A 23,291-nucleotide genomic window follows, 5' to 3' on the forward strand; every position below is an offset into this window, starting at 1 on the left:
GCCATAAAATGCTTCCTGTAAGTGAAAAGGTGAAAGTCCTCAACAAGGAAAAAAAAAATCTTACGCTGATGCTAAGATCTAATGTAAGAATGAATCTTCTGTCTGTGAAATTGTGAAGAAGGCAAAAGAAATTCATGCTACTTTTGCGGTTGCACCTCAAATTGCAAAAGTTACAGCCACAATGCATGTTAAGTGCTTACTTAAGATGGAAAAGGCATTCAATGTGTAGGTGGAAGACATGAACAGAAATGTTTTTGGATCGATGGCAGTTAGGTTTGGTTCTATCCACGGTTTCAGGCGTGAACTGGAGATCTTGGAACTATCTATTCCTTGTGAATAATGGGGGGCTAGCTTACAAAGAGAAACTTGTAGCAGAAACCTTTCTGCCCCACCAACATCTCTTCTGGATTCACCTGGACACGGTAAATCTACTTATTAAAAGCACCTGCCTGAGGTCCTTTTTCTGTACTTGGAAGTATTCTAAGCTCATGTTCAGAGTAAGCCAAATGGATGAGAAAGTTAATGCTCTTGTAGGCATCCCTTAATCAACAATGGATGGGGAACAGTGGGTAAGAACCCCAGCTTATTCACCCCTCTGGTGACAAAACGCTGAACCCACTTATTTCATTTATTTCCCTCCCATGGGCATTGCACCTCAATTGCCTACCACAGTAATCTGCTCCAGAATTCAGACTTCTCTGGCTGCCTTCCCTTCCCTCTCACCTGTCCCCATTATCTGCTGGTGCTTCAAGGAAGCAACTACCCAATAAATCAATGGCACTCAATCCTTCCTCTCAAGTCCTGCTTCTCAAGTGGCCAAAACTAAGAAAAAGTCTAAATTAATTAGACAAAGAAAATTACTATAATAATAAAGTGAACATTTTTTCCCAAATTTCATTTATTGTACTCATAGTTGAGTTACCTGGAAATATGTTTGTCCTTTCCAATGGCAAAGTATATACAAGCTTTTCTTTGTTTTTTGTTTTTAATTTAGCATCGGGGATGTGATGAGTAATGAAGGATGTTATTTGTTCTGGATTACATATTTCATTCCTATGTAAACTAATATTTAAAAGAAAAGACAAGTCATTTGCATTTTCTCCACCACTACCACAAAAGAAGAGCTTTAATTGAACACCTAGCTGTAGAGCACTACTTTGCTTGGCTTTATGAAACAAAAAGATGAGTAAATTATAACATGATAGTAATCTATCAGTTTGAAAATTTTATAATCTATATATAGAAAATGTATAAGCTCAGAACAATTACAAATATACAAATATATAATGTAAATTAAACAATATAGAGTTTTATATGTATAGTTATAGATAAATGTAGGAAGGTGAGAATGTTAGGAAGAAGAGACTTCTTAGGGAAAATAATTATTATACCAGACCATATCATTAGCTAGTAGAGAAAATCTGGCCCACTTGCATGCTTTGTTTGGCCATAGAGTTTTTTTAAACAATTATTTTAGCCTGGATATACACTGATACGGTTTGGCTGTGTCCCCACCCAAATGTCATCTTGAATTGTAGTTCCCATAATTCCTACATGTCATAGGAGGGACCTGGTGGGAGGTAATTGAATCATAGGGGTGGTGACCCTCATGCTGTTCTCATGATAGTGAGTTCTCATGAGATATGATGGTTTTATAAGGGGCTTTTCCCGGCCTTCACTCTGCATTTCTCCTTGCTGCCGCCATGTGAAGAAGGATGTGTTTGCTTTCCCTTCTGCCATGATTGTAAGTTTTCTGAGACCTACTCAGCCACGCTGAACTGTGAGTCAATTAAACTTCTTTCCTTTATATATTACCCAGTCTCGGGTATGTCATTAGCAGCATGAGAACAGACTAATATATACGCTTTTTTGTTAGCCACAGTTATCATTACTCTCTGCCCCTAGATTTTTCCTTGTTGATACTGGCTTCTGAAATTATTTGTCTTTTTGCCCTATGAAAGAATGAAAACACATTCCAGAATTATATGGATCGGCTGAGGAAAATGATGGTAGGAAGAAGGTAGAGGTTTAGGCTACACAGAACAGCTACCTGGAAAAATGGCACACGAAGTAGTCCTGCTGTGAAAAGTCAGGCTTGGTTTATCATGTTGAAATGTTGCCAGCGATTAACATTGTAAAGACACAGGAGGAAGGAAAGTAGGAAAAGTATTCAGGAAACACTGATCAATCCAGTATGATAGAGAAGAAGCATGAGGCCAGTTCTGTTTCATAATTGTCCACCTTTTTCATATACCAGAATTGAAAACACATAAATCCAATCTATTCCCAAAGCCTTTACCTTAGGTGATATCCAAGACCCCACCTTCTTTTCAAAAAGATAGAAGAACCTGCACACTTCAGTCTCCCATTGGACATGATCACTTTTCTATCTGAATGAAAGAAATCAAGTGAGAAAAGACATTGGGGGTCATTCATTTCTTCTTTCTCTAGTAAAGAAAGATGAGGAGCCAAGGCTCAGAAGTGCAAAGAAGAAGTATTCAACAGGGTATAACTAGATGTAGTGTGCATTTTAATATTTGAAATATACATTAAAATTGATGCATTTAAAATGAACTCATGATATTATTCAGCCATAAAAAAGAATGAAACCATGTCTTCTGCAGCAACATGGATGGAACTGGAGTCTATTATCATAAGTGAAACAGAGAAACAGAAAGTCAAATACTGCATGTTCTCATTTATAAGTGGGAGCTAAATAATGGGTATACATGAACATACAGTATGGAATAATAGACACTGACGACTTGGAAGTATGGAAGAGTCAGAGGGGGATGGGGAATGAGAAATTATTTAATGGGTACAATGTACATTATTTGGTGATGAATACACCAAAAGCCCAGACTTCACCACTACATAATATATCCATGTAACAAAACTGTATTTGTACTCATTAAATTTATACAAATAAATTAAATTAAAAATAAAATAAGCTCATGAACACCAGTCTATCTGCACCTTCCAATACTTTCTGAAAAATAAAACCACATAAATTACATGGTATACTCTATACTCTGATGCTAAAGAATGAGTGGCTATTTTTCAACTAAATATATATAAAAGAAGATTTGAATGTTTAAATTAACTGATAGCTGACCTAAAAAAAAAACGAGCAATCAGAATTTTTCATTAGTTGTCACTACCTAGCAAATGTACAACCGGAAAGGAATTCCACAGTGGAATTAGATTCCTATCATCGTCCTGACTGCTATAGAATGTAAGAACAGTGCCATCATGAGAGCAGGGCTCTTACCCTGATAATAGACTTCGCTTCTAAATTCCCCAATTGCATCATGGTAATACTGAGATAAAACCAATAATTACCAGCCAGGATGTCAGCCTCATCCATGGACTGGGTACTGAAAAGGATCACATGATCTGCTCTACGCTCTCTCAGGAGGCTCCACACTTGATCTCTGGAAAAAGGATCCAATCCAGTAGTTGGTTCATCTAAGAGCAAAATCTACAGGGAATGAAGATACATAAAATATGTCTCTCATATTAACTGCATCCAGATGATAGCATGAAAAACAATAAATACCATAAAATAATAACCATCCAGTCATTTTTCTCCAACATATATCTATTTATAGTTAAACATAGCAGGCTCTCTCTTGATACATTACAATGAAAGCTCTATCACCTTTAGTGGTAAAAGAACTTGACATTTTACAGACATTCAACCTGCTTCCTTCCCCATGCATAATCTCACTTACTTTAGGATCTCCTAAAATGGCAATCCCAAAAGTCAGCTTTCTTTTCTGTCCTTCACTTAAATGTTTGGCAAGGTTATCTTGAATGTTTTGCATGTCCAATTCCAGTAATATTCGTTGTACCTATATGAGAAAATACACAACTTTTAAAATCCAAAATGATTCATATTATGCTATTTTAACCGCTCATTAAAGCAGTCGATGTTTGTTATGGGACCTCTTTGCCTAAATTTTATTCATAACAAGGCATATAAATCATTGAAGAGAATTCTGTGGTCATGATTTAATTTGGTAAGTGGTTGGCAGGTCAGTTAATCCAAGCATGCCCTCCTACCTCTTGTTCCACTTCCTGTGGATGAATCCCTTTTATTTTAGCAAACAGGCTGAGGTTTTCCTTCACGGTGAGTATGTCAAATTGAACATTGAATTGAGGACAGACACCAATTATCTTTCTGATTTCCTCCAAGTCTTGCATTTCAGAGAGATTTTTATTATAGATGGTAACTGATCCTAAGAATAGAAGTTAAAAATAAAATTGGCAAGATAATACATTTTATTAATATTCATAGATTTCATTTAAGAAAATATTGGCATATATTCACAAATGTCTAAAATGATTTGTGAACAACTACTAATTATTCTTGACATAAACATATGCTTATAGAACTGCATATTTGTGAACACAATTTGTGAAGAACTACTAATTATTCTTGACACAAACATACGCTTATAGAACTGCACATTTACCCTGAAATATCACACGATGGAACAAATAAAATAATTTTATAAATATTGCAGAAATATGAAGCATATTCAAAATTATGTAGCTCTTAGAAACAACTTTAGATAAACATTATTTCTCTTAAGCCATCAAATTTAACATTTAAAATGAAAGGCATATGCTTGACCTCATTTTATGATAAGACATCTCGCCTTTGAGAAATTTCTTCTTGCTCACCTTCTGTTGGAACAGACAATCCATTAAGAATATTTAGCAGTGAAGATTTGCCAGCTCCACTGTGACCCAGAATTGCCGTGATTTGACCTTCATATATGTCAAAGAGCAAGCCTATTTTTAGAACAAATTATTAGAACAAATTGTTAACAAATTATTAACAGTATAAACCGAAAGGCATTAGACCGGTCTGGTCCCAATATGGAACAAGGTTATTTAGTTTAGTGGTGTATTTCTCAGCATTTCAATAATTTAAAATACACAATGTTCAATATTTTCCTAATTGACAAAATAATATGTGACAAAACTGTAATAATTAAAATAATATGTTACTGGTGCAGGATATAGTGACCAATGGAACAGAATAGAAGTCTAATGTGGACCAATGTAAATATAAAAATAGAGATTAATAAAATGACCTTTCAAACTTATTAAAAAGATGGTTTATTTAATAAATAATTTTGGGACAATGAAACAAATAAATTAACAAATTGTATGTTTGTAGTTTTTTTTTTTTTTTGGTGACAGAATCTCATTCTGCCACCTAGACTGGAGTACAGTGGAGCAAGTGGAGCAATCACAGCTCACTGCAGCCTCAATCTCCCACGCTTAGGCAATTCTCCCATGTCAGCCCCCTGTAGCTGAGACTATCGGCCCACGCCACCACACTTGGCTAATTTTTGTATTTTTAGTAGAGACAGGGTTTCGCCATGTTGCCCAGGCTGGATTCAAACTCCTGAGTTCAAGCAATCCACCCACTTTGGGATTTACAGGTATGAGCCACCATGCCTGGCCTGTAATTTTTAAATGTAAAGTATACAGTGTTTTCCAGGGTAAGAGGGAAGTGATACTGGCTGTTGGGACTGACACATAGTAACTGGAAAAATAAAATAGAAGCCTCAGTTTCCTCATCTGCAAAGTGACAGATATATTAATATGTCCTTCACAGGCCTGAATGTAAAATGGTACATGTAAATCACTTAGCATACTTTCCAGCACACACCAAGTCCTCAATGAAATCTAAGTGTTTATTGCTATTGTTGTCATTGTCATTACTATTCATTATGTATTGCTTCTGGGAGTATGACTTTTTATAATTTTAGTGGGAAATAATTTGAAATATGAATCAAGAATCTTGAAAGTATGCTTCCTTTGAATAATTCTGCTTCTAGAAATTTATATTCAAGAAACAATTTATGACATTTACAAAGACTGAACAAGGCTGTTCATTCTAGTATTTTTTATTACACTAAAAATTGGAAACAAACTGGATCTCATACATTGGTGTGTTAATAAGTTAATCCTGGTATCCATATAATGGAATGCTATTTGGCTTCTGAAAAATAGGCCATAGATAAAAGATTTCAAAAGTGTGTCCCAAAGGTGCTGCAGATGTGCTCCAGAAACTAACTCCATGAGGAAGGAAGGGGAGGCTAAGGGAATGCAACCACTTCCCTGGTTTCCCAAAGAGTAGCTTCACATGGTTCGAATTCATATTCACATTTTTAATGTATTGACATCCAATGCTTTTAATTTTTTAAGGTGCTGCTATTTTTAAAATGAACAAAATGCTTAAAGAAGTTTTTTGTTTAGGCAAAAAGAGGTTCATGACTTGATGGAGTGCAAAGGTAGTTCAAAATGTGTTCCAAAACTTTAAGTAATTGATTCAAAATTATTTCAATATATCCTAAGCTAAAATTAAAGAAAGAAATCACAGATCTAGATGGTATTTTATGAGAGAAACCTAGAGAGAGAATAAAATTGCTCATACGAATACATTAAATTCTCAAAGACCTAATCTAAAAGTAATGAATAAGACTGAATTAAAGGATGCTGCATTTATTACAAAATACATGCAATATAAACACAATGGTTGGAGAACTCTCCACTTCTGGAAGGTTCATGGCTCTTCTTTTTCAGCTTTTAAGGCTCCTTTTATTTAAAAACAAAATCATTTTTATTCCTCCTAAAAATTATTTTTAATAAAAGCAAATTGTCCTCCATGAAATGTAGCTACTCACTTTGATGTTTGCTTAAATGTCTGTTATAGAAAACTATATGTTAGAATATTTTGTATCAAAATGTGTTTTTTCATTTCAAATGATAAATTATGTTTGTAATAGGATATTGGCTTGTGAAATTTAATTCATAGTCAATGGTTTTACTCATCTTGCTTTAGTTAACCTCACCAGTACATATAAACTATGTAAAAATAAAAAGTGAAAAAATGAAATGTTTCAATGTTTTTCTTTACCTTTCAATGCTTCCACTTTTCCAGGCTTTCTTTTATATTCTTTCTTAACATTTCTGATTCTGAAATAACAAAAAGGGTGCTTACTTAGCCAACACAGAAGTGAAAATAGCACAAGCCATTAATAGCCCTAGTCATAGTGACAGCTGCAGCCAACCACTTTATGTGAAATAAGGGATGGCATAGTCTATTCAGAAAGAAAAATACCTATTTTTGATTAATCATTTCCCCTGAAGTAGAAAACAAAGGAGTCTCTCTCAAGTTACAATTAAACTACTAGTATTTTGTCTAGAAAAGTAGAATGCTGTGTAATTATCCTCACTTTCTTCCTCGAGTTTTAGAATAGTTGGTTCTTCCTCCTGTTCAAGATCAGCTCATTTACTTGGGGCCTTGAACTGGCATCCTGCATCCTCTCCACGTCTTGCTTATTAGTTTATTAGTCAGACACTCTGGCACCTGCATCTTTTACAGTCCTCCCTAATAGCTCGTCTTTGAACTCAGCTCTACTTTGGACATAATTTGATTTCTCTCCTCCCTGTATTGTACAAAATTCTCAAAATAAACTTGCCATTTTCATTTCCTGACCTTTAATTCCTCTTCAATTGCACTCTGATTTCTGAACTCACCACTCCAGTGAACCACTTCATAATGAAATCGTTAGTGACCTCCTAATTATAAAATACAACAAATACTTTTCCATTCTTACATACTGGATTATGTATGTCACTGTTGATGACTATCTCTTTGTTAGTGGTGACTTAATTGCTTTGCTTCTTATTTTTCTAAATGTTCCTTTTCTGTTTCCTAATAAAGTCCTCTTCCTTCATCAGACACGTCAGCTTGATGTTCCACAGGGTTCTCCATGTATATGATGGATCTTCTCATTCGAGACTCTCTCCAGAAGTTTTCTCATTGGATTTTTTGTTTTAGCATCAACCTAATATTGACCCCACCCTTTTCATTGATCTTTAGACTCACATATCTAATAGTTTGCTGGATAGAGAGTCTCTCTCTGTCTCCCTCTCTCTCACACACACATACATACATACACACACACACACTGCTCTTAATCAGTGGTTGTCAATTGTGAATACAAATTAGAATTCCAAAGGGAACTGATGCCTGCAAACAACCCTCAGAGATTCATATTATATTCACGTTAATTACTTCTCTGCAGAGTTCACAGAAAAAAGATTCACATTAATTGATCTGGGGTGATGAGTTTTTCATAGCAGTAAAGGCTGAGGATTGGGATGTTTTAAATGTTCTTCCAAATGAGTCTAATGTGAAGCCAAGTTTGGGAATTAACTGCTCTAAAACTGCATATCCAGAACAGACTTCATTGCATTGTCACCTAAACCCACTCCCCCATCACACTGGATCTTACTTGGCAGCATGGACATTCAACTGCTCTCTTCTTGATTCTCACTCAGATTCATCACTTATCCAACCTGGTATCATTTTTGTAAAATTTAACTCTAAAACAGTTCAAGTCTTGGGTCCATTTTAAAAATTGATATTTTAAAATCCATTTTATTTACTCCTCAATGTTCCTCATCAGCCTCAAAGGGAAAGTCAAGGCTACTTTGTACCACATGAAGCAGCCACTCATGGTCTGTACAGTGACATCTTTCGGCATCCTCAGCCTTATGTTTTATGTGTCAGGATCACCAAACCACCATTTATATCCTGCACAAAGTTTAGCGCTTTTTGTCTTTTCTGCTGGGTGTGTCATACACATGTACATATGCACATGCACTCACACACACATATGTACATATGCACAAATGAACCTTTTTATCTGTCTTATTCTTAAAAGAATGTTCATTGCAACATCATTTGTCAGAGCAAAAAATTAGAAACAACCAGAATATTCTTTAATGTAAGAAAAGATAAATAAAAATGGTAGACTCATATCTTGGAATATTTTTATATAAAAATTAAAATCAATGCATTAGCCCATAGTTATCACTATGAATAGATCCCAAAAAGCAAAATGCTGAGTGTACAAGCAATATGTAGAAACTTAAGTACAGTCTGATACTATTTATAGATTATAGGAGATAAAAACACACAGAGTTATATCACATATATCTATATCACATATTGTTTAGGGCTATAAGTGTATGGTACAATATGTAAATATATGAATGGAAAGTGGGAACACCAAATCCATTATAAAGGTCAATCCCGATGAAGGAGGGAGAAAATATTTTAAAGAGATCAAAAGGGACTTTAAATAAACATATAATATATCTATCAAAAATACAAAGCAAATATGACAATAATGTTTATATCTGTTTAATATGACAATAATGTTTATATCTGTTCAACCTGGATGGTGAATATGTCAGCTTTAAAAGCCTAAATTTATTCAGTAATTTTTAACTATTTAAAAGAAAAATAGATGTTCTCTTCTTCGATTTCCCTAAACTTGGGCAGTTAACACTTCTACTGACTAAATAACAGTAGTTAATATCTCTATCCCTACATTTATCACATTGAATTTCATGTACCTATTTATCTTCTTCCCTAGGCTGTGTGCTCCTTGAAAGACAGTTTATTGTTCATCTTTGCAGCCCTAAAGATTAGTAAAGAACCCAGCAGCAATATGTTTGTTGAATGAATTAATTAAGCAAAGTTAAAAGGTGATGAGTCTCACCAGCCATTTTATTTCAGCATTTCTTTGTAAAATGGAATCCCTGTTGCAGTGAAACTTTAATGTTTTGTTTTAATAAAGAAAATTCCATTTAGGAGGAGCTGGTGTTTCCAGATTTTAGACATGAAATCAGACATTTACATTTGGGGCAGGCAGACATCCTACCTGTGTTCTGGGAATATTGCCTGAATGGTCTATAGTTACAGGAATGCACATATGTGCACACAGTTGCCCCCAGAGAAAGTGTGACTTGGGGGTGATTAATAAGGAAGAACCAGTTGTGAATAAAAACTGTATATTTTTACAAATCCAGAATCATGATTCTGGTTAGAATTCTACAAGCTTTCATCCATATCCCTGATACATAGAGCTTAAAGGTTACATATCCTGTAAGCTCTACGTATCTTAGGGGAAAAGTTCCTTTGTATATAAAGCGTTTGTATATAAAGGAGAAGAGTTCATTTTTATATAAAGCAGACCACATAGGAAGAAAAAAATCAATGCCTTAGTGCCTTTTATATTCATACAAAATAGAATTCACATGTTGGAACTGATTGGAAAAGATTTGACATTGTCTAGAGGTGGGGAAGAGTAATGATGCTACTAAGAAATGATCACTGTGAAGAAAGAAGAGATAAAACTTGTGGACTGGAAACTGCATCTACTGTTGGATGGTCGAAAGGCAGTTTTAGACTGCCTTGCAGACCCAGACCTGCTTTAACAGTCAGTGAGTGTGTACCACCTTGTCATTAAAGAGCTACAACATTGACCGCCTAAGCCTACTTTCTTGCTTTGGTGTGGATCTGGGGTGAGGTACCCCACAATGGAGCCAAAAGCTTTAGTGAATAGTACTTGCATCAAATGACTTTCTTTCCCTGGTTTGTCAGTAGCCTCGGGTCTCCACCTGAGCTAAGAATCCAGACCAAGTGACAGGTATGCCTAGTCAACATTGTATACATTGGCTAGGTTTGGAGGCACAGTGGGGGTGTGGGAGAAGAGGGGAGAAGTCAGGAGAAGGTGGGGGTGGAGGACATTTTACTTTTTTTCCTAGGCCACTAGGCAGCAGTAGAAGAACAAAGAAAATTTTGAGGTCTCTGTAAGTAAAAGGTTTTGTTAGAAGATTGGATCTGAGAATTACTATAATTTGAATAATAATATAATACAATATGATTTTGTGCCCTCAACTGGTAAAGAAGGATTGATGACACTGGAACTGAGTTTTACAGAATTATTCCTCACTTGGCCTTTCTCATTTGGATGGATATTTTCTATAGAGCTGGTATACTCCTAGCTAAAGCAGAGGAATGGCTGTTGCCCTACTCAGAAAACTTAAATAGAAAACTGGTTAAGAACTAGACGGAGGAAGCCTAGGTATATGGGTTAGGCCTCTTTGTCTTGGAAAGATTTCACTTCCTAGCTATGGTTCTGTTATTTATTCATTTTCTTTTGCCTCCTGACATCTCAATAGTATGTTAAGAGCATAGACTGTAGAGCCAGACTATGTGGATTACAATTCCAGTTCTCCACTTGTGAGTTGTGTGATATTGGGTAAAAGGCTTAAGCTGTCATTACTTCACTTTTTGTATTTTCAAAATGGGGAAAATAAAGATACCTGCCTCATAAGTTTTTTGTGCGAATTATGTGCAAGTCAGGTACATAGTCAGCACTAAGTAAACACCTGTTAATAAATAAACGATTGCTATTTAAAGCTCTGATTCATTAACTTTGTACCAAACTTTGTAGAAAAATCTACAAAGCTGTTTTGAAATCCATGATACTTGGGTTCAATCCCAAAACTGCTGAGTTAGAATCCCTGGCTAAAAACAGATATTCTAACTGTTCCTCATACAATTCTGTTATATGCTAAATCTCATAACAACCTTACAAAGTCAATATTAATCTTGTTTCATAGAAGACACTAAGACTCATAAAATTTACTCATTTTTCTGAGATTACACATCAAATGAGAGACGAGAGTATTAGGATCTAAGAATTTCTGATTCAGAATTTCTTACTTCTTCCAACTTACCGTATAAACCCAGATGAAATCACGGAGAGAGGGGTTCACAGAATGAAAGGAGCAAGCATAAAAGAGAGGTAGACACAAGAGAAAGAGGCAGAAAGGGGGACAAGATGAAGTGTGGGTGGATAATATGATATGGAGCTGATAATCAAGGAGAATTTTCCTTTCAAGTAACAGAAGAAATTGATGGTGATGGAAATGGAGCAATTCAAAGTAACATTGACAAAAACAAATATCTTCTCCTTCAATATTTTGCCTCAAGCTCACCCTGATGCTCTTGGTTAATAATTCTTTAGCTTTGTGCTCATGTATTAGTATTAATTATAAGTGTGATTACCTGATGGCTTCTTTTCCTTGGAATTCAGGAGCTACTGGTTCAAAATAATCATCAGAGGGATGCTCAGCATCAATTTCTTTCTCAATAACCTTCTTATCAGTCCCTTGGTGTTGGAAACAAGATGATGAATTCAAGAAAAATAATGGAGAATAATGGCGCTCATCTCCATCTAAGTAACCAAGAGGCAATAAAATAGGATCAGTAATAGTAAAACAATGAGCAAAGAAGCCTTGCTCACAACAATGCAGAATGCCTTGAAGTTTTAAGCATCATAGAGACACTTTTTTCTTCTAAAACCCTATTTATTATTAAGAAGAAAACTTGATAACGAAGTAAACAATGAGAATTCAAAGGAAATAACATATTGCAAAAGTTAAACAATATAATACAGCTTTCAACAAAGTATAAATAAAATGTGATCTAAAAAAAAAGAAAGTCAATAGGAAAGTGAGGTTCAAGTAAAATATTAGGTATATGACCAGCTGAGTTGGACTCCAGCTTTTCCCTGATCAAGACATTAGTACAGATCTTAGAGCCTCTGTTGTCTACATCTGTAGAAAAGGACTCCCAATAAGGAAACCCATTATATCTCCTTTTTTTCCATTCTTAACAATGGGTTGCATTATCCTTGATAATAGACTCATGAGAGACAGATTTGTATCACCCAATAAATATATTTATTAAAAATTTTTTAATATGGTCTAAAAGGTATTTAGGTGAATGAATGAAACCAAATATTTGGGAAAACACAAAGCCTTAGCATAGTACATAAAAATAATTGTAGACATGTTTGTGAACTTAAATAATTTGACCGCAGCAACATAATTGAACATAATATTGAAATCTATATATTTCTGCTTAGGCATGAATACATGGAGAAACTGTATTTGTTTAGAATACATTTATAGTGATATTTTAAATATATTTTTTCCAGTTTAAAAAATGAGGTTGAATTTATTATTAAGGGCCTTCACATATCAACCAGAAGTCACAGAAAGACAGGAATATGTACAAGTAAATACAGAGAAAACCTATAAGACAACCTTAAATAGTGGAAGGAAGGTATAAAATAAGAGGATAAACAAGAAGATTGTGCCAGAAAAAAAACTTTCTGATTCTAGAATGTGTGAAAAAATTCTGGGCTTACGTGAAATTTTTGGTTGTTTGCAAGATAATCTAACAGGGTAATCAATATAGTTCTGCAAATATGAACAATATATAAAACATTTTGAGAATGATGCTGAACAAATATTCATGAGAAAGCACTTCCACAGTATAATGGCCTCCCACCAGCCAAACCACCATAAGAACTAATTTATTTTATCTTGTTCTGACACAAGTCCTAACATGACCCTTTCAAAACACTTTCAGGGATCCATGAATACCTAACATTATTTAATTACCACATGATTATAAGATGTATTATAATTATTGTTGTCATATAATTATAATATATTGTTATAGTAAAGTCATAAGAAGAATTGTTTTTACATAAAAATTTCATTAGACCATTAAAAACTATGAAGTAGAAATAATGAACTTATTAGTTTGAAATGGGAAATATTTAATATTCATTTTTAAAGTCTATATAATCTTAAAAAATATATTCAATGTAATTAATAACTATAGAGGTCAGAGAAAAACTCACTATTACTTACAGGGTAAAATTTTGTCAAAGTATAATGCCAATAGCAAGTAGATGAAACCATCCAAAAGCAATATGGAAAAAGTTGCTATCATTGTATATGAGTCTCCTGAAGGGTCAGGAAAAATTACACCATTCAAGTTATAATCCAGTTTGATAATCTAAGATTCAAAAAATAAAAATAAATGTTTAAAATAAATAAATAAATAGCTTGGCATAGCAGCAAAAAGTATTAATTTATTAACTAGCTTTTTCAAGAGGCACTTAGTAGTTACTAGTCAAATATATAAATAAGGAAATAAAGGTATTGGTCAAAATATTTCTATTTTACAGTGAAAAATAATTAGAAATAAATATGTATTTAATAAAAACAATGTTCTAAGTATAAGAATTTAAATTATAATTCATTTGTTTGTTTTGATAAAATCATTGCAATATTACAAATATCTATTCTGGGCAACAAAGGAAATACAAATGTTGGAAAGAATATAATAAATTCTTGGAAGCCTCTAATTAGATAAAAAGAGAACTTACCTCCTTTTCCAGTTATTATTTCAAATAAAAGTTTGTATTTAGAATTTTGCTATATAATAACAGCAACTATGTTCTAGGCACTGTTCTAAGTGTTTTATATATTATCCCATTTAATCTTCCTTAAAACTCTATCAGATAAGCAATAAAGCTTATAAAAATAGTAAGATTTTAACCTGCATTTTACATATGATAAAACTAAGGCACAGCAAAGTTGAGTAGCCAAAAGTGGCAAAGTGAAATTAGAACAGAGAAAGTCTACTCCTAAGTCCAGTTCCTTACCCTGCACACTATACAGCTTCTCAGTCTATGTTAAAATGTTAACATTTTCATGATAAAGTTGAATTTATTCTAGGAATCCAAAATTGGGTCAACATTTGAAAATCAATCAATGTAATTCAACATAAAACAGATTAAATAGGAAAATAATGTGATCAATATAATAGACACAGAAAAACAATTTGGTACAATATTATATCTATTCATAATAAAGAAAATATCTTCACAAACTAAGAAGGTGAATCTTCCTTAAGCTGATGAATTACATGTACCAAGACCAACAATAAGCATCATATTTAATGGCACAACGTTGAAAGCTTTTATTTTGCCTGTATTTCTATTCATTATTGTACTAGAGGTCCGGACCTGTGCAGGAAAGTAGGAAAAAGAAATAGAAAGCATAAGGATTGCGATGGGAAAAATATAAGCCATCATTATTTGAAGACAACATGATTATATATAATTCCAGTATAAAACTCAGAAAAATATTGGGTTTAATAAGAGAATATAACAAGAATGCTGGATATAACACCAACGTACAGAAATCAGTTGCATCTCTCTACATTAACAACAAATGTTTAAAAATAAGAATTTAAACATAGATGCTATTTATAATAGTATGAAAAATATCAAAAGCATTGGAACGAATCAAATAAAAACGTGTAAGACCTCTACAGTGAAAACTAAAACAGGCCAGGTGCATGGATCACACCTGTAATCCCAGCACTTTGGTAGGCTGAGTTGGGAGGATCGCTTTTTTGAACCCAGGAGGTTGAGATTAGCCTGAGCGACACAGTGAGACCAACTCTCTACAAAAATAAAAAATTAGCCAGGTGTGCTGGTGTATGGCTATAGTCCTAGCTACTTGCGAGGCTGAGGTGGGAAGATCACTTAAGCCCAGGAGTTTGAGGCTGCAGTGAGCTGTCTTCGTACACTCCAGCCTGGGTGACAGGGCAAGATCCTGTCTCAAAATAAAAATAAAACTAAAAATAAGATAATTATTAAAGAAAATTGAGGATCACTTAAATGAATGCAAAGATAGATTATGTTCATGGCTGAAAAAAAGATGACAATTTTCTTCAAACTGATCAAAAAATTCAACTGCATCACACTCTTAATAGCTTTGCATGGGCATCTAAGTGTGTGATTATGTAACTTGATAAGCTAATTCTAGAATTTACATCATTGCAAAGAAATTAGAATAGACAAGGCTCTCTTGAGAAAGAGATTAAAGAGGTAAAACTGTTACTGCCAAATAACAAGACATATGATAAAGCAAAACAATTAAGACAATGTGGCCACAGTGCAAGGATAGGCATTTTGGCCAATACATGATTGGTTGAGTTATAATAAAAGAAAGATTGTAATTCATTCAGGGAAAGGATAGTCTAGTTGATAAATTGAGCTGGAGAAATTGGATATTTGTGTAGCAAAATTAATATTGTCTCTACCTATACACACACAAAAGTTATATTGAAATGGATTTTATATCTTAATGTAAAAGCTGAACCAGTCAATATTCTAGAAAAACAGCCAGAAAATATATTTGTAAACTTGGTGTAGGCAATGATTCCTTAAATTGATTTTAAAAAAGCATTCTACATGAAAGAGAAACTTGAAAAATTGGACTTTATCAAAATTACATATCTCTGTTCATCACAGGTACCATTAAGAGAGGACAAAAGCTAGCAACAAATAACAGAAAAATGTCGGATGTTCAACATGTATAAGGAATCCTTAAAAAGCAATCAGGAGAAGACAGAAAACTCAGAGGAAAAGATGGGTCAAAGACCTGGATAGGTAATTTATAAAAAAGAAAATTCGTAATCCACTAAGCATATACAAAGGCATTCAATGTCATCAATAACTGGGAAAATGCAAATTAACACTACAATGATGTATCATTGCATAACCATCAGAATGACTAAAATGTGAAAGATTGACAATACTAAATCCCGGTGAAGTGTTAGAAAAACTGGAATTCTGAAACACTGTTGATGTAAAACTAAATTGATGCAACCACTTTGGAAAAATATTTGGTGGTAACTACTAAGATTAATATTTGTATACTCTCAGCCCCACTATTCTGTTTGTTATATTAACATAATGAACAGAATGGAATGTCCATATTCAGTAGGAAATGTGTACTAGAATGTTTGTAGCAGCTTTATTAAAAATGCTCAAAAACTAAAAATTATCATAATCTATTGATAAGAAAATTGATAGTATATTAACACAATAGGATGCTACATAACACTACACTATAGCTACACAAAAACTCTGCTGCCACCGAAAAACGTTATGTTGAATGAAACGAGAGATTTTCAAAAATACACTTTGTGCAACATCACTCCTATGAAGTTTAAAATATGCAAAACCAAAAATTTTATTTAGGAATACATACTTAGGTGGTAATGAAAAGTAAAGAAGTCAATATCATAAAATTTTTACCTTTATGAAGGAGTGTTCCGAGGGGTTTGTGACTGGTGGCGACATTCTATTCCTTGATCTAGTTCATGGATACTTTGATTTACTTTTTAATTATCTATTAAACTATATTTGTGTTTGGAAAGTTTTTCATATTCATAGTTTATACAATAAAAGTAGGTTCATATAAAAATTTTAATAAACTAGCAGATATTTTCATTATGTTAAATGAATAGTAATAAAAGTAAGTATTTGTATATAGGAATAAAACCTAGAAGAAAACACTTCAAAATGAAAATATATCTGAGAGGTGAAATCTGGAGGATTTTTTAAATTTAAGTTTCTTTGTAAGGTGACTTTTTTCTACAATGTAATAATAACATTTTAAAGTTTAATTTTAGAAAAATTGCTTAGAATAAAAGTTCTTAGTTTGAATAGTGCTGATCCTACAGGGTATGAAGTTATCTACTTCTTTTGACATTTCAGTAATAAACCAATTAACTAGGCTCTTACCTGAGTCATTCCAGCAGTAAAGGCAAAAGGGCTACAAATACTCAAAATCCACTCCAGAGATGAAGGAAGTTGTTCATAAAATACAGTGAACCCCAGACATCCCCAAAAGAGGGTAAGGAGAAACACAACCAAATTGGTAAGGACAGCTTTCTTTAACAACACACTCATCAGGAACACCAAAGCTACCTGCAGGAGAGAGAAGACGTTCAACTGCTATAAAATATATTTAACTCACTGAGAATCATTGGCAGCCCAATCAAATAAGGATTTTTATGTCATAACATAAGTATTTATCAGTGAGAAAGTGGTGAAAATATTAAGGTATAATGAGTCTGTTCTTTCCTCAACTTCTTTTGAAAGAGGATCCTTATTTGTCCTACTCAAATGCAGGGCTTTTGTTGCTGAGGAAAGGGTGGGGGAAAAGCTGGAATAAGAGCTGAGGATAGGGTAGAAATGCAGACTTGGGTCTAAATTAATGTAATGAAGCTAAATTAATGTAGGAAGGAGCATCTACATACTTTCTGCAGAAAACATCCTGGTAGGTGGAAATTAGAGGACCTTGTTCAGAGAAGGGAGAGGGGAGTGAAATGAAAAGTGAGCATGAGACAGAATATTAGAGGGAGAAGAGATATGGTGATCAGCTACCATGTGAGGGGCACCCTTAAGGGAAAAAAAATGGGGTCCACCCCTAAAAAATAACCTCAATAATCATACAGAAAAGCCTTTGATATTTTAGAGTCAGCATTGTTTTTCCTTTTTGATACATCATTTCATTAGTTCAGACCTTCATGCAAAAGGCAAGTCAAATTTTATTTGGATTACATAATTTTTTCACTCCATAGAAACTATCTCGAGTACACACAAGGACACACACATGCACACACAATGGACATGAAAGTAGTGATTGCAATAACCTACTAGGGCATTAATATTAGCTACATATAGCGAAGATATAAAGCAGAGAAAGTGGTAATAAATGTATGAACTTACCAAAGATAAGCCATATAAGAAAAAGAGTATAAATATGACCATGAAGCCAGTCATGACTATAATGTTGGTGAATGTTATGATAATTGTAATGAATATGGAAATAATAAAGATGAAGCCAGCATAGATTAAACCCCAGGAGAGCCTAAATAGAAACAAAAAGTTATATAAATTATATTAACTTATTTACAAAATAGTTAATATAAACAAAAGCATCTAAAGAACAATGTATGACTACCCTTCTACCTTCTAGATTAATAACTACACTGTTAATCCTACAGCAGAAGCTCATTGCATATCCTTTTTCATTCGCAATTCTCCTTCTTTATAATTGCCATGCATTTTCATTGCCTTTACCACATATGCACACAGAGATGATATATACTGAACACTGCTACAGGCACCAACCAATAAAAAAGGATGCCAAGGCTAGGCACGGTGGCTCATGCTTGTAATCCCAGCACTTTGGGAGGCCAAGGCAGGTGGATCATTTGAGGTCAAGAGTTCCAGACCAGCCTGATCAACATGGTGAAACCCATCTCTACTGAAAATACAAAAAAATGTAGCCGGGTGTAGTGGTGCATGCCTGTAGTACCAGCTACTCAGGAAGCTGAGGCAGGAGAGTCGCTGGAAGCTGAGGCAGGAGAGTCGCTCGAACCTGGGAAGCCGAGGTTGCAGTGAGCCGAGATCACGCCACTGCACTTCAGCCTGGGCGACAGAGTGACTCCATCTCAAAAAAAAAAGACAAAATTAATTAAGCTACTTGTAAGCACAGCTGGGCCCTTGTGCCTTGTTTGTACCTACATGTTGGGCAACAGCTCTGTGTGCATGTGTTGTATATAAATAGTATGACTATTGTATTAAACAGTATCAACAATATCATATGTATGTATTCTTCTGCAAGCTGTCTTTATCAATCAGCATTAACAATATTATACACTGCTGTATAATATTTCATTATGAGAATATGACCCAAAATTCTGCTGCCCATGGAATTTTAGGTTGTTTCCATTTTTTTTATTACAACGCCAAGAACATTCTCGTACTTGTCTTTTTTGAGAAAAATGTACAAGAGTGTTTCAAAGCATTTTGTAACTTCAGCTTTGTTAGATATTGCCATACCATCCTAATTGTAGAATTGTAAGCAACTTAAAAGCCTCTGATCAATCAAGTACCTCTAAAAACACTGGGGAAGTTGATAATTTGACTGTCCATGAGAATCTCAGCAGGCAGCACCTCCAGTCTCTTTCGTAGTAGAAAATCGAAATTTCACAACTCTACTAAGCCCATTCTATTCTCCCTATTCCTATTTATGATTTCTTCACTTAAATTTGTATAAAGTATGCTGCACCCTTAAATATTTGCATGGTTTTGCCTTAGAGGTGCTAGTGTTGACATTTTTATGAAGTGATTATTAAGAAAGAGTATTCAATCTTAGATCTAATAAGACTATAGTGTGTTTTAGCCCAAATGTCTCATTTTACAAATGAGGAAACTGCAATCCCTATTATTAGTTAAGGGATTTATCTAAGGTCACAAAATAAATTGGTAACAAAGTTCATGAAGATGTAGGCCTTATCTCTGTCAAGAGACCTTTCCTCTACTTAACATTGACCAATAAAATGAGAATTCAATAGCTGAAGCATATAGCACAAGTATTAAAATCAGGACTTTGCATCAACATGTCCCAATAGAACATGCTTACACTGGATTTACTGGTTACTTGACTTCTCTTTAAATTTCACGCCATTACAATGATTAAGCCTGTGTTAGAAACATCAGCATTTTAAAAAAACATATCACATTCTGTAAAGCCCACTTCCTGAATCCAGAAGGGAACTACTTTAGGTAGGAATTGAAAAACCACAGGATATGAAAATTACAAATGAAAGGAATTACCTAGAAATTGCCAGTACTTAGAAAAAGGAACCACTTGCAGGGGTGGAGTGGAATAATAAGTGTATAAAAACCATCTTGCTAAAAACAAAGCAATTCAGGCATTATACTTAAAGAATAAATACTGATTACATTTCACATGTATTACATTAGTAAAAAGAACTTGTCATAAAGTTTATTTCCACTAGATACCCTGCACTTAGTAGAAACATTTCAGAATCTTTTTTCTTCTTAATTTTAAGGATGCATATACGAATTTATTTTGCTAAGTTTTTAGGTCGCATACTTACTAAGAATCACTTATCCTGAGAATGAATTCACACCTAAATGTCCCATACCTTTCTGACTTTAATATAGAGTTGACTCATGCCTGCCTGGTCTCAGGTGACTGCAGGGACACTGTCCCATAGGATATGCCCTGGACAGAAAGCAGGTCCCTTTTACAGAGGTTCCCTCCTGACTCCATGGGAGGCTCTATGTACATTATTTTGTATTTCCCGAAGTTCCACTGCAAAAACTTCTCCTTCTCTCTTTTTTATTTGAAAACACAGGTTCCTCTTTTTCTATCTTACAATTTATGTATATTAGAATTAAGATTCTCTCCATTAATTAAATATATTTTATAGAAAATTAAAAATTTACTGGACCATAGTTTCATTTCAGGTAACATGTGGCTCACAAGGAATTGTTCAATTCATAATTTCTCATCCATTCCAGGTAGTTCCAAAACCATAAAGAGTATTTGCTTGATACGGGGAGTAGATAGAAAAAAACTCCCAGGATTTAATATAACAAATGTTATATTTCTTTTGGGGTAAAATTAAAAAATTATTTTTCCTTTTTTACTTTCTCTAGGCAGACAGTATGAATTTTGTCACTGATAGTATTGCAAAAGCCTTTTGGAAGCTTAGAGCTTGTATGATTTGCATTCCTATCTGCTAACCTTACTTGCTGATTACTTGCTAGGTCCTTCTTTTTTTTTTTTTTGAGATGGAGTCTCACTCTGTCGCCCAGGCTGGAGTGCAGTGGTGTGATCTCAGCTCACTGCAACCTCTGCCTCCCAGGTTTCAGCAATTCTCCTGCCTCAGCCTCCCAGCCTCCTTCAGCCTCTTAGCTGGGATTACTGGCACACGCCACCACACCCAGCTTATTTTTGTATTTTTAGTAGAGATGGGGTTTCACCATGTCGGTCATGCTGGTCTTGAACTCCTGACCTTAGGTGATCCACCTGCCTGGGCCTCCCAAAGTGCTAGGATTACAGGTGTGAGCCAGTGTGCCTGGCCTATTTGCTAGGTCTTTATTTCTACTCCTAATTATTTGTCTTTATTATAATACAAATACATATCTGTCTACCTACATGCATACATGAGTGTGTGTGTACATATGTGTATGTATGTGTACACCTGCTCATGTATATATACATATGTAATGTATGTAAATATGTACATATAGCACATATATATGTGTACGCACACTCATTATTTCAAAATCACTTTAAATTATATGTGGATTGGGGGCAAGATATAAATATCAATATATAAAGCAAATGCCCTTACTAAGGCCTTCTTACATGCCAGCCTTTGTGTTGTATGTCCTAGGTATATTGTGTGAGCTCTCTTATTTAATTCCAACATATAGCATTTACTTGCTCCAAAAAAATCTATGCCTTGTGGCCAAACCCCTGTACACAAGTCAACTTTTATAGGATTATAGGATTACACTCTCTTCAACATGAGAAAATCTGGAGAAATCAACTGTTAACTGTAAGGAGGCCACGCGAGCAAACAAGTTGCATTCAGGACACTTGGGTTGGAGTCTCAGCTCCAGCACTTACCCTTCCTCTCACATTGGGCAATTCTCTTATTCTCTTTGAACTTCATTTTCCTTGCTTATAAAATGAATGACAGTTCCTCTCTGTCAAGGTTGGCTTAACACATTCATGGCACAGAAAAAGTGCTCAGCACATTATAAGCACTATTTTGCATGGCAAAATTTAACAGACTAAATAAAAAACTCAGAACAAAAGAAAAAGTAGCCAATGCATCAAGTTTAAACCATGATGCTCTGCAACAATAACACTTTTTCACTGCTTCTTAATTTTCCTGTTTATTAATTTGTGCTACTTGAATTAGTCACTCACCAGAATGCTGAATCTTGGAGACCCATCATTTTCATCAAATTCTTAGACTTTTTTCTCTCTTTTGTTACATTGAGCGATATAAAATACACAAGTGGGGAGAAATGAAGCAAGAAGAATAAAATAAATATCTCATTGTGAAGAAGATTTTTAGTTATGAAAGGTAACGTCTTCATAGTTATAGCAGTGACTGACATCAACTCCTCCATCACAAGGTGATTGGTTGTGATCTAAAGTAGTTTAAACAAACATAATTATTATTTAAAAGATAGAAACTGGTGAACTATGAGTAAGCTCTGTGTATTTTACTAATGTCAGTTCTCCAATTTTTCTTACTGTATTGTAGTTATGCAAGATGTTCCCAGTAAAGGCAATTGGATGAAGGCTACATGGACTTCCCTGTACATTGTATTTGCAGCCTCCTGTGACTCTACAACCACTTCAAAATTAGTTTTAAAACCAGAAACATTAGCTTTAAAGTTTTCAAATAGATATGCAATGTCTTCCTTGGTCTGAATATCTACTTCATTATATAACCACAGGAAAATCTGATTATGTATCATTGCTATGGTTTGAAAGTGGCCCCTCCTAAATTCTTGTTGAAACTTAATTCTCATTGTGATGGTATTAGGAGGGAGGGCCTTTGGGGTAGTGGTTGGGTCATGAGGGTGTAGCCCTCATGAATGGATTAGTGCCTTGTAAAAGGCTAGAGGGAACTAGCTGAGGCAGGTTTTGCTCTCTGTTATTCCATCACATGAGGACACTTAGACAGTGCTATCTATGAGGAATGGACCTTCACCAGTCTTTCAGCCTGCCAACACCTTGATCTTGCACTTCTCAGCCTCCAGAAATAAATTTCTGTCCTTTACAAATTACCCAATCTCAAGTATTTTGTTGTAGCAGTACAAACGGACTAAGAC

General features: G+C 34.4%; 1 protein-coding gene across 1 annotated transcript in view; it reads right to left on the reverse strand.

The window, feature by feature from the left end:
- ABCA6 (ATP-binding cassette, sub-family A (ABC1), member 6) overlaps positions 1-23,291 on the reverse strand; it is a 59,458-nt gene that overhangs the window by 30,552 nt on the left and 5,615 nt on the right. The window contains exons 6-17 of the mRNA XM_011933533.1: positions 22,375-22,601; positions 18,342-18,483; positions 17,352-17,537; positions 13,615-13,762; positions 11,957-12,125; positions 6,941-6,999; positions 4,690-4,800; positions 4,066-4,241; positions 3,735-3,854; positions 3,343-3,481; positions 2,300-2,390; positions 923-1,062 (exon numbers count right to left, since the gene is read on the reverse strand). Of these exons, the coding sequence (XP_011788923.1) occupies positions 923-1,062; positions 2,300-2,390; positions 3,343-3,481; positions 3,735-3,854; positions 4,066-4,241; positions 4,690-4,800; positions 6,941-6,999; positions 11,957-12,125; positions 13,615-13,762; positions 17,352-17,537; positions 18,342-18,483; positions 22,375-22,601 (1,708 nt within the window). The remainder of the gene's footprint in view (positions 1-922; positions 1,063-2,299; positions 2,391-3,342; positions 3,482-3,734; positions 3,855-4,065; positions 4,242-4,689; positions 4,801-6,940; positions 7,000-11,956; positions 12,126-13,614; positions 13,763-17,351; positions 17,538-18,341; positions 18,484-22,374; positions 22,602-23,291) is intronic.

This window comes from Colobus angolensis, unplaced genomic scaffold, assembly GCF_000951035.1.
Source record: "Colobus angolensis palliatus isolate OR3802 unplaced genomic scaffold, Cang.pa_1.0 Scaffold1, whole genome shotgun sequence".
In the NCBI taxonomy this organism is placed as follows: Eukaryota; Metazoa; Chordata; class Mammalia; order Primates; family Cercopithecidae; genus Colobus; species Colobus angolensis.